Here is a 12,222-nt window from a genome sequence, read left to right on the forward strand (position 1 = left end):
GTTTAAAAAGATTTAAAATGCTACTTATAAATTCGAAATGGCCAGTAAATAACGTAGAAATATTTAAAAATTAGTTTATCTCTATAATTAGCATAAAAGATGTTTATCTTTCGCAAAAACTCCCAAGACGATTTGACTATTTTGCAAGCAATAAATTGTAGTAACATTTCCTCTTAAGCTTTTTGTTAATCAAATTTGAATTTAAACTTTATAAAATTTAATTAAATTTCGCTCAAGAAGCTGCGGGAATTATTTTCTTATTCGAGAACTATTCAGGGTAATAGCTCTATAAAAGTTACAATTTTGTATTAATGACTTTCTGGTGGCAATTTCACCACTTTTACCTGTGACTTCGTATTATCATAAACCATCACCTGCAAGAACAACGTGATAATTCCATGTCTATCGACTTATGATGTGAATAAAATTGAAATCCCTCAACATTCTGGGCAAATGCTCATCTATGGCTTCCTGTGTGCTGAGAAAACATGCCAACATGCCCCTGTAAATTAGAATGAGTTCAAGCTCAAATCTCTTTGCACCTGAACGCAAAAGTAGTGTCTCCCAAGTGGCTCATTGGTCACTGGGCATTTCCTGATTTGTGTGAAAAACTTCATAGCTCGACAAGAAGTAAAAGTGTCTCGTAAATCTCTGCCACGTAATTCCAGAAGATTGTTTTGTGGCTGAGGTTCTTGAGTTTCTTGGTGCGCACCTGAATGGGCCACAAAATGAAAATCCTAATCACTGCGCTGCAATCACATTTGGCCAAAATGTCTTTAAGGGTGCATTCTGGTGAAATCAGGTAGACTTAGCTCAAGGATATCTTCGCAGTAGGTGGGAATTCTTCTGGGTGTTTTCTCTTGTTGGCAATTAAGTGGGCGAAAGACGGTGAGACGGCCAGAGACAAAGACCCAGAGGAAAAAAAAAGACAAGGAAGAATTTGCCAGTGACAAAAATCTCACAGAGACACTTGACCCTTACCTGCAAATTACCTTTTGTGTCTCTTAATATTTGCAGAATTGTTGAATACGCAAAAATCACTTTAAATGCATTACTTTTCCTCAGAGTGGCTTTTTTTTGCGACAACTTCAATGGACTTTAGTGTGACTCATGTTAAATTCTTGCATAAAATTCCAATATTCCTCCGGCAAAACTTTTCCTTTGTGACAAAAATTCACTTCGCGATAGCAATTTTAGTTTCTTTTAGTACTCTCATTTAGACAGGAAGAGGGAAGTCGTAGAGATCATTTCTATGATAATGGCTAAACTTTCTACCTTTCTCTGCTTTTTTTTCCAGACGGATGTTCCCTTCTGTGAGAGTGACCCTGTCTGGCCTCGAGGAGGATGCTAGCTACTGCCTTATGCTGGAAATGGTTCCAATTGGGGACTGTCGGTACAAATTCAGTGGATCTCAGTGGGTACCAGCTGGTGGTGCTGAACCACAGAGTCCACAGAGAATGTACCTCCATCCTGACAGTCCTGCCCTTGGTTCCCATTGGAATTCTCAGCCAGTGTCCTTCAGCAAAGTTAAACTCACCAACAATACTTTGGATAGTAACGGACATGTAAGTAAACCTTTATTAGGTGAGATTCTTAACAATCTCACCTACTATAATCCTAACAAAATTTCATGTCGTCCGATCGACCTCAAACTTGGCCAAAATGTGTTTCGCCACTTCCTGATCACGAATATATATGTGGCTATTTTACGTTCCCGGCCGGCCGGCCGGCCGGCCGCTCTTTGGAGCTTAATAGCTCCTAAACTAAAAAAGATATCGACTTGCGGTTTTCGGCAAAGGTTATATATCGGGTGAAAATTGCAACTTGGTGCATAGACCCCCCACCCCCCACCCCTCCTTCCGCCATTTTGAAGACCCCCCTTTTTTTGTTTTCTCAATAGCTCCGCCCCTATGGCATCGAGCGGGCTCAAATTTTAGTATGTTATAGCTGGGCCTTAGAGCTTTCCAGCAATACCAAACTTAAGGTCCCCCGACCCCCCTGACCCGAGCTATAAGGGTCCAAAAAAATTTCTTAAAATGGCCATAACTCCGGTTCTAATTATCAGAATTTAAAAAGTGAGGGCTTTTTGGAAAGCTCTCATGAAATGCCACTTCCCCTTCTAACATCGCAAGTTCATAAAACCACCGCTAGGGGCGCTTTTTTTAAAAAGAAAATTTTTAAATCTTAAAAGTTAAATAACTCAAAAATTCCATTGTGCATCGGGCTGAAATTTTAGTATGTTGTAGCCGTTGATTATACCTATCAAACAAAAAAAACCTTAAGTCGATCTAAAACCCCTGACCCGAGCTATAAGGGGTCAAAGTTCGAACATTGACCGGCCTCTATCTCCGGTTCTAATTAACATAGCGACCTAAATTTTACCTTTTTGGTTTCGTCTCAATGAGCACTTTCAGATGGAAGTTCAAAAAGTCACCACAGGTGGCGCTGTGATAGCGTCAAAATTCATCGAAATTCAAAGTCACTTTTCTCAAAAACGGCATTGTGCAAGTTAATGAAATTTTAGTATGTTGTAGTCCAGTCTAGGACATTTCCAAAATGGTGCGTATGCGCGCTGTGGTTTTAATAGAACCGGAGATATGAGGGGTCAAAGTTCACAAAATTCAAAAAATCATATCTCCGGTTCTATGTGACCGATTTTGATGAATGAGGGCTTAAACGAAAGATCTCACCAAATGATACAACTTTCTAGAATATTTGAACTTCGTGGGACCAACACCAGGGGCGCCACAGTCGAAAAACCAATTTCAATATCACATAACCTCAATTATCTCGACTGTCGCTGAACCGATTTTGATGATTACTTCAACATAATTGTAGAGAACATTTTTCTCTACATTTCGTCCATACATCATTTTCCACTCAGACTACGCTATCACTCCGATTTTGCCGTTTAAGTGTGAAAAAATTGATTTTTCCAATAATAACGCTTTGAAATCACTCAGATGCCAATTTGACTGCCTCTACTCCACCAAGACACTTAAAATAGGGGTTTAAATGGAAAGTCCCGCAAAATACAACAATTCTTTGATTTAGTTGAAGTTCAACAAATGACTACTTGGAGCACTCTGGATGAAAAAACGAGTTAAGAAACAAAAAACCTCGCTTATCTTGGCTTCTGAGTAATCGATGAGTTCAAGTTCTACGGCAAAATTATAGAGAACATTCTGGTCTACATTTCACCCATATAACACTTTTCTGTCAGTTCATCCAAATCCTTGATATTTTGGTTTAAATACAAAATTTGTATAATTTCACGAATTTGATTCAAGATAACTGAATGGCGTCTCCCAACTTCAGCTCCAAATCGAATTTGCATGCACTCCGAGTTAGCTCACGTTAAGAATCTCACCTACATAAGCCGGTTAGGATTATCTGTCCTTTAAATTTTATGAAATACGATTTATGCGCTAATCTAAAACAAGTTTCTTAAAAAGAAACTGGATCTTTGAAAGTTTAACTAAAACTGATTTATTCAAATTTGAAATTCAAAAATTCTTTTTAACGGATAAAAAAGATTAGGACAAACTTGTACTAAATATTTATAATTAGTAAATAAACCAGTTCATTTAAAGAGAGGAAAAATAACTTGGGAAAAGTTAATAAACATTCTACAAAAAGAAAGCTCTAAGAAAAGCTGCACTGTACTAAATGACTCCACCATCTCCTAATTGAAATTTTAGTAGGTTGAGACCGGGGTAATTAAGCCACCAATTGAAATTTTTAATTGCGAATAACTTGTACAAAAAATGTTTGTATGAGGCTGAAAAATAATTTAATGAATAATAAAGGAAGTATATATTTAGAATAAATAGTGATTTCCTCAATATTCCTTCGAAGATAAACTATAAGATACCACTATCTAATATTATAGTGGCTAATTCTGCCCCGGTGTCCCCTACATATCTTAATTTATGTAGATTTTTAAAAGCGAATAACACTTAAATCGGAGCTAAGAAACTACATAGTTTAATTAGATTTTCATAGTTATATTGTATTTCAATATTTTAAAATTAGTACATAATTTTCAATTTTAGTACTTGAACTTAAGACAACTGATAGCTGACTCATTTTTTTTTAAAATAAAGTACAGAAAACATTGTTTGCAACTGTTTAAAATTTTGATTGAACTGAAGTTCACAATCCATATATTCATTATAAAATTCAGTGATACCCAAAGAGAATTTTAGTACAATAATTTTTATTGAATCCCTATTACATTTTTTAAATTATTGTTTTTCTGATAGAGAAATCACTTGGGTTCTTCTAAATATAGTTATTATGCATTTTTTAGTACTCATAACAAAAGTTACACAAGTTTGTTAAAAATATATTCTTCTACGTAAAGTTTTCTAAAAAAAACTACCATTTGCTGACTAATGAATTTGAAAAAACTTTCAAAAAGAAAATCTTCTAGCAAAACTTTTAAGAAACCGTGGAACACACCTTTTCTTTCAGAATAATAATAATCGCTCTGACCAAGTGAACTGTATAATTATTCGTTCAAATTGTTATATAGTATTAAAATTTAGCACACGTATTCAGAGTTAAAGTTACTTTAAAAAATTAATTTATGATAATAGAATTTTATCAATAATTGCAGTTAATAAAACTTTTATAGAACATAAAATAATAGTAAAGACACTTTTAATGTTTTAAGTGTTCAATTGATAATTTTTCTGGATTATTGTCAAATGGCAATGTAAACCTATGAAGTACTAAAAGAGATATCATAAACCAAAAGCTATTTTTAGTACTTGAATTTATTAGCACTAACAATTACAACTACAATTGATTGTACTTTAGGGCATTGTTGCTTAATTGAATCCCTCTTTAATTCGCAAATCTTAAATCCTAATATCCAAATTTTAGTATTTGTTAAACTGTTTAGGCAGTTTTAGTTCATGAAATTGGTAATCATCTATAGCTGATTTATTTCTAACCTAATGGTAGTGGATTAGAACACTATTCATATTTAATTCAATAACCTCTATGACTTTTAAAATATTTCATAATAAATTAAGGATTAGTTTAGTACTAAAATTTATAATAAGCAGTAAAATACCTTGCAAAACTATGCCTTTTTCTTCAAGTTCTAATTGTATTTATTAATCTCTTTTTAACTGTGTAATAGTAAAGTGCAAATTCTACGTGATTAAAAGAGATTATGAAAATCCTAACTTTTAGTACTTTGTACTAAAAAATAAAACAAATGCTTGTTAAATAGAATGTTGTAGAATTTCAATGAATAACTTCTTCTTGAGTTTAGGTCTCTTGACTTCTTGTCATCTTGATGAGAGCCTTATTAAATTGTCCAGAATCACTCTAAATGTCTTTCGCTTAACATAAAAGCAGCAGAAGGCGTAATTTATCGCTATTCTTCGTGTCAATGGTTGGTGGTGGCTTAAGATCAGGAGGATCACTGGCAAATAGAGTCTTTAAATGGTTCATGTTGAGCAGTGATTCCCATTGTGCAGAGATGTCTTCTGAGAATGCTCTACTTGAAACAATGGCCCACTGTTTTCTCTCACAATTGACCAACTTGTCGCGAAAGGAATTTGCGTGTCAATCGGATTCCACTCAAGAAGCACCATAGATACTTCTACTTGGTATTTCTTGGGGTCATTTCTCAGATTGAAATGGAATGTGAATCGATTCTTGTAATTGTGCAATAATTATAGGCTATGGCGAGGATTGAGGTTAATGAATCATTTTAGTACATTTTAGTACTGGTATGTGACTTGACTTTCAAATTTATACGTTGGGCCTTTTTTTATCAGTTATGGTTGCAACTCTGAATGGGTTTTTACGAGGAAGAAAAAGTAAAACAGAAAACCCAATTTATTGATCTCCATTTTGCACTTAACGAAAATCACTTATTGGTGTTCTTCGCATGACCTCAGGTCGTAACTTAATGCATAAGGTGTCTCATTCGCCGTTGTACAAATTCCTTGCGCAAAGAAGCCGATTTTTTCCATTTTCATTAATCAAGGAGTAAAAAATTGTATGAATGGCGAATGTTAACATCACGTAGATGCAACAAACAAGGCATTTAAACGTGTCATCCCTGTACACTGAATAAATTATTGACTGCATCTGCCTATATTTGAGTTTTTCTCTTGGCAATTAAGAGGCACCTTCTTGTAGTTTACCTTCTTGTGAGGTTTCCACCAAGACCAAAAGAGAGATGAACTTCTTTCTTTTTTTTTGTCTTCATTATTTTACAAAATTGCACGTGTATCGCATTGCGTGATTTCGGTGATTTTCTCCAATGTTTCAATTGTTGCGGAGAAAATTGTCCATGCTCCATGTAAAGCTCTTTTGGTGCTGATTGAGATCTCTTCTCCGGGGCATGTCGGAAAAATAATCTCATAATTGTCAATTCCCTCCCTCGAGACTTGTATCAATTTAACCAAATCTCATACAATTTCTCTAAATGTGGTAATTTTCTCTATTTACTAAGTATCTCTCCCTTTTTTTTCGGGAAATTCTCACCGTAGAAGAGTCTCTTTTTTACCGGCTGTGTGAAAAAAACGGCGCCAAAATGATGGTTTTCAGTAATTGTTGTCGGTGATCGCAAGAATAAATACCAGGGGATGTCGGAGACAAAAAGAGAAAAATAAACTTTTGCCGACAAAGTGGAAATAAGAAGTCCTACCATTGACTAAATTGCTAGTGACAAAGCAGAGATCCTTCAAAGTGAACACTGTCAACAGTAAAATGTGTTCAATTGCAACAATTTTATTGTACAATGCAAGATATTTACTAGAGCATATGCCCTTTGAGAAATACTTAATATACTTTGCAACGGTCTGTATTCAAATTTTTCAACAGTCTTTTGATGCTGTGCTCAAACTACCGGTACTAAAATGAAATTATCACTGAATATTGTTCACTAGAAGTATACTTTAGCTTTACGAATAACATTGAAACCACCGTTTATTTCAAACAATCGCAATATTAGTACTTCATTAAAGTTTTAGTACAACCTTGATTAGTTCGAATTTATGATGATTTTCTAATGAATTTGAGATGAATTAAGGTGATTATTGCTTTAAAAACCAAGCAAATTAGGATTAGTATCCGGGTATTACAATGCCACTATCTTGTGCTAAAACAAATTAGAGTTTTGTACTAAAATATTTTGCAAAAGTGTTTCGAAAGCACTTAACTTTAGATTTTTTGTTATCAGACCTGTAGAGCTGAAATCTACAGCATTTGTTCTGATTTACTGCAATTTAATTTTGTCTATGGGGTCTAACAACGATATTCTGTACTAAAAAATACATCACTACATCTATTAAATAACCCATATTTTGCAAAATATCCTTAAATGTTTGTTAGATAAAACACCCAAGGGATAATTTGCTTTTGCTAAAATGATGAATTTGAATCGATCTTGATTAATACAATTCAGAATTTGAATTACCCTTAAATTAGTACAGACAGAACATCTATTCATCTGTAAAAAACAGGGATTCCTGAAATATAGCGAGTTTGATATTTTAATTTTTTTTAATGTTATTTTGAACAATCCAAATTTGGATAACCCTTCTAATCTTACAATAAATTTATTATTGAGTTCTGTACTAAAATAATATAAAGAAAAAATGCAGATGATATTAAAACATTTCTGCTTAAACGAATCTTCAATAGGTATGTTTTAATATTTCATAAAAGAACACAAATATGAAATTAAATATGAAAGGAAAAGAACGTGATCTTCTAAACTAAAATGATTTAATTACTCTATCCTGTACTAAAATAAAATGTAAATTGTTAAGGCATTTGCACTTGTAATTAAATGTTAATAAGAATTTTGAAACACTTTCAATTTAAAAGCTCTATTGGCTTTTTAATACTGTTCTCAAACATTATGGCCATATAATTTATTCTGTACTAAAATAAATTCATTAGTATTTTTCATGTAAACTTACTTTGATGCAAATTTTTTAAAGAGTTTTCACGGAATCTTTCTATCTCCTGTAACATTCTAATTTTTAAAATTCAAATTTATTATGCAAAATTTTTTAGTACAACGTCAGAATGTATGAAATTTTCAACAATTTCCAATATTTTTCGAAAGTTTCCAACAATTATATCACATGTTCTTTTCCAAATCTCTACAGAGGCTCAAAACAAGAGGAACCAAAAGAGTCCTTGTCACAGAAGAGCTCCCGGTGATTAGGTTAAGGGGGATTAGGCTCACTTTTCGAGTGGTTTGCTATTGATGGCGTTTTGTGTGCAGCAGAATAATGAGTTTTTTTCTTTCCTTTTATGCAAAGCCTATGGCAATTCTTCTGAGACATGATCACCATTCTTCTCTCAAGAGGAATGTATTCTTCTACTCCCCATGGGGATGAGTATAAGATGAGCTGTAAGCACATATTATATTGGATTAGGGCTGAAGAATGGTGATGATCGTATTCTTGTGAAAGACGTCTCCTTCTTCCATGTTGTCTCCGGGGATCGGTTTCTGTTGTTGCCAAAAAATGTGATGATGCTTTATGTTGAAAGTGGCAACAAAGGGAGGGAGTAAACAAGCCTCCAGCCACTCTCCATATATGCCTTTTCAATGGGAGTCTCTTTTGGTTTGAGAGATGTGTGTGAAAAATGGACACAAAAGGTGTTTGCAGGGACACGGAGCTTTTGTAACTCAATTTGCAGCCAATAAAGGCAGCCACTATTGTTGTGGCATTTCTATTCACTGATCTTTAGTTTGGATTTTTGGTCCAGGAATGATGGGTGAGAGAGATCTCATCTCTTTGGACACCAATTCATCCAATTTATTCAATATAGGTCCGAAAATAGGGAGGAATGTTTGTTTTGGGTGATTGAGAGATTTCACGGTGAAGAAGAGGTGGAACATTTAAAAGATGCATGACGAATGGAAATCCTCTGGTAAATATTACCATTTTGGGAGGAATCTTTTCTACTTTAAAAGGAAGAAATTGGGACAATTTGGGAGATAATTGTGAGATTATTTATTGAATGAAAAAATTGTTTTTCATTGGTTATTTCATCTTAAAATTCAAAAGATTGCATTTTAGTACTCGTTATCTAAAAGAAGTTGTACAGAAAGTGACGAAATCTTCAAAAGAAATCATTGAAATTTATTATAATTTAATTAATTCAAATTTGATTTTAAAAAATAAATTTCAACTAACATTTCTACGGAAAGAATTTAGTACTCACTGTTTATGAGTTCTAATTAAATACTGAATTGTCAGAATTAAATTAGAACAAGCTGCTTTGGAATCTTCTTTTGATTTTAAGACTTATTTTCAAGTTGTAAGACATTTTAACACAATATTCATTATCAAATTCTAATAAAAAGGTTTTTAGTACACAACGAAATGAAATTCCATTGAAGAGTATGGTAATGCTGATATGAAATCATTTAAGAAAGACTAAGTTAGATATTTCATCAAATATTTGGCTATTATTCGATTTTGGAAAAAGATTAATTTCACTTTAAGTCAAAAAATATGAGTAGGAATATTTTAGTACTCAGTTATACAGAAATTAGTACCCAAAGAAGGTTTATCTCAAAAATAAATTACTTAAAATTTGTTACGTTGGTTACGTTTATATTTTTATTACATATTTTACTTAGTCTTGGATTTAGAATAAATTTCGAGGCAAAGTTCTAAATTGATTCTCAGAAAGATAAATTTTCGTACTCGTTAATTAAAGACTTCTCCTTAAATATGACTATTCTAAAACTTAATTCTATTTATACCAATAACATTGAAATTTTCTTTCAGGATGATAAACTTTTAATTGTATTTTATTGTAAATGTATTCTTTTTTAGTACTCATTGTTCATAAACCCCAAGAAAATTAGGGTTATCCCAAAATTTGTCTAATCAGAATCTGTAGTATTCAAATTAAAACTTCCTGTTGATTATAAATTTTCAAGTAATTTTAAATGACATTAAAATCCAAATTCAACACTAAGTTCTGATAAAGAGGTTTTTAGTACTCGTTGGTCATGATTTATCTAAAACAAGGATATAATGAAAGAAAAAACAATTAGTATCGGAAGTTAAGTTAAATATTTCTACCCCCTCTAAATTATTAATCAAAATAACTTATTAGAACATGTTCTAAATTTTCCTGCGAAAAATTTTCGTCAAAAATTGCATTTTGACAGAATTTTGACATTTCCACCTACAACACTCTAGGAAATTTCCTTAAGAAAACAATTTTTGACGACAAGTGCGTCCAATGTGTAGAGGCCTTTATTCATAACCTCAAATTCAAAAAAACTTATGCAAATAGCAAAATACCTTATTTGTTATTTTTTATTTATTTAAATTATTTTTTTCTATGCAAATGTAAAACAAATCTTAGAAATTCGTTTCACTGTGAAATATTTACTAGTATCATGATTAATCCCACTTCTTTGGGATTTTGAATTCATTTCGCTTGTACTAAACGTTCTCGGATTACAAAAAGCCCACCCAGAAAGTCAATCCCAGAGTGAACACACACCCGATTGATCCCGGCACTCTTCAGTGCATTTCACAAGTGGCGGCACGATTTGCAGCCATAGCCGTGTTTCTTGGGCTCCAACACTCCACTCGGACCGCCCACTGACCAACTTGGACCAGCTCTGGTGGATATCTTTCGATCCACCATTGGCGCCCATCTTCGGGGCCAATTTCATCACTTTGGTGCGCATCTCGCAACATGAGAATGGCTATATCACTTGCAATATTGTGCGATTTTTATGGGCTTATGCCATCGTCACGCAACGGAAAGCTCAGCGAGCTTTTTGGCACTCAACTGCCACTCTGACACCATTTGTGGGATAAATTTGATGTTTTATGGAGCCACACAGAAAATTGTCCACGGTGCTAATGGGCAAGATGATGTGGATAATTTCCTGTGGGAGAGACTGAGCAGAGGAGAGAGACAATTAAATTAGTCACACATATTATGATCATTTCCCACTGTGGATGTGACAACGGGATGACATGCTGGCTTGAGCATAAATCATACGAAATGTTTATATTTGCCCTCTCGATCTTGTAAACAGGGTAAAGAAAATGTTTTAAAATTGGGATTTTTATAAGCGGTTTCTGCATTGAGTGACTGAAAGACTGAGAATGATTTACTGCTGTATACTAAATTATACATCGATATATTTTTAATTTCTGGGAAAAATTGTAATAATTATTTGACAATAAAACATTGAGTTCATACGAAATAATCAGAAAAATGCGGAAGTCTTGATTTAATTAAGAACGAGATTTTTTTTTAAACCCATTACTGAACTTAAATTATCTATAAATATCGATATTTTATCTTCAATCAGAATTTTACGACTTTAACAAACAGGAAACATTGCAAACATCAGACATAACCTCAAAACTATAATTCTAATTGAAAAATATTAACCACATATCGATACATATTTTTTTCCAAGTGCTTTATTTTGTCCGAAAAATCATGAGCATAACCTCATTAATTCATTTGATTCTTAATTTTCGGCAGCTTGCCCTTAATGGGCTTGAATGCATCAATCATAACCTCAAATCTATACAAAATTTAGCTTTTCTATCATTTAAATCATGAACTTACAGTAGACTCTCTCTCAATCGGGAATATGGGGCGAAATGTCATCCGGTTTAGCGATAGAATTGGGCGTCAAAGCCTTTGTAAATTCCATAAAAAGCGCTCAATTATAAAGAATCACAATAAAATAGGAAGAACTACAGCGAATTTGAGCGAATTAGCTTCATAATTAAGCGTGAAAATTGTCAACAAAATTTGACGCCCGATTGAAAAAGAGCCGATTGAGTGAGAGTCTACTGTAGTAAGATCTTAATCATTTTAAGATCAAACGAATATAGTAATTAAATAATTGAAATTTAAAAGGATCTTCATTTGCTAAAACATTGTGAACATAACCTTGAAGATTCTCATTCTCAATCTTGTTGCTAAAAAACAATCGCATTTTTCTCTGTTTAAGCTTCAATTAATGTTCTTATCAAATTCAGTTGTAGTACTTGAATATTAATGGATTAGATGTGCTCAAGTTACCTAAAGCTTGCGAACATAACCTCAAATTTATTTTATCTTGAATTTCCTTAACTAGAACAAATAGATTTTCTTTATTTTAGAAATAATTGTTAAAAGAAAGCCCTTATGGAATATTGCATAGGTAAGAAACTCTTCTTTAATGATCACATGTTC

General features: G+C 33.1%; 1 protein-coding gene across 1 annotated transcript in view; it reads left to right on the top strand.

Annotated features, from left to right (window-relative positions):
- Positions 1–12,222, top strand: part of LOC129804654 (T-box transcription factor TBX6-like) — a 117,450-nt gene that overhangs the window by 92,933 nt on the left and 12,295 nt on the right. The window contains exon 3 of the mRNA XM_055852183.1: positions 1,298–1,565. Within this exon, the coding sequence (XP_055708158.1) occupies positions 1,298–1,565 (268 nt within the window). The remainder of the gene's footprint in view (positions 1–1,297; positions 1,566–12,222) is intronic.

This window comes from Phlebotomus papatasi, chromosome 2 (genome assembly GCF_024763615.1).
Source record: "Phlebotomus papatasi isolate M1 chromosome 2, Ppap_2.1, whole genome shotgun sequence".
Classification (NCBI taxonomy): Eukaryota; Metazoa; Arthropoda; class Insecta; order Diptera; family Psychodidae; genus Phlebotomus; species Phlebotomus papatasi.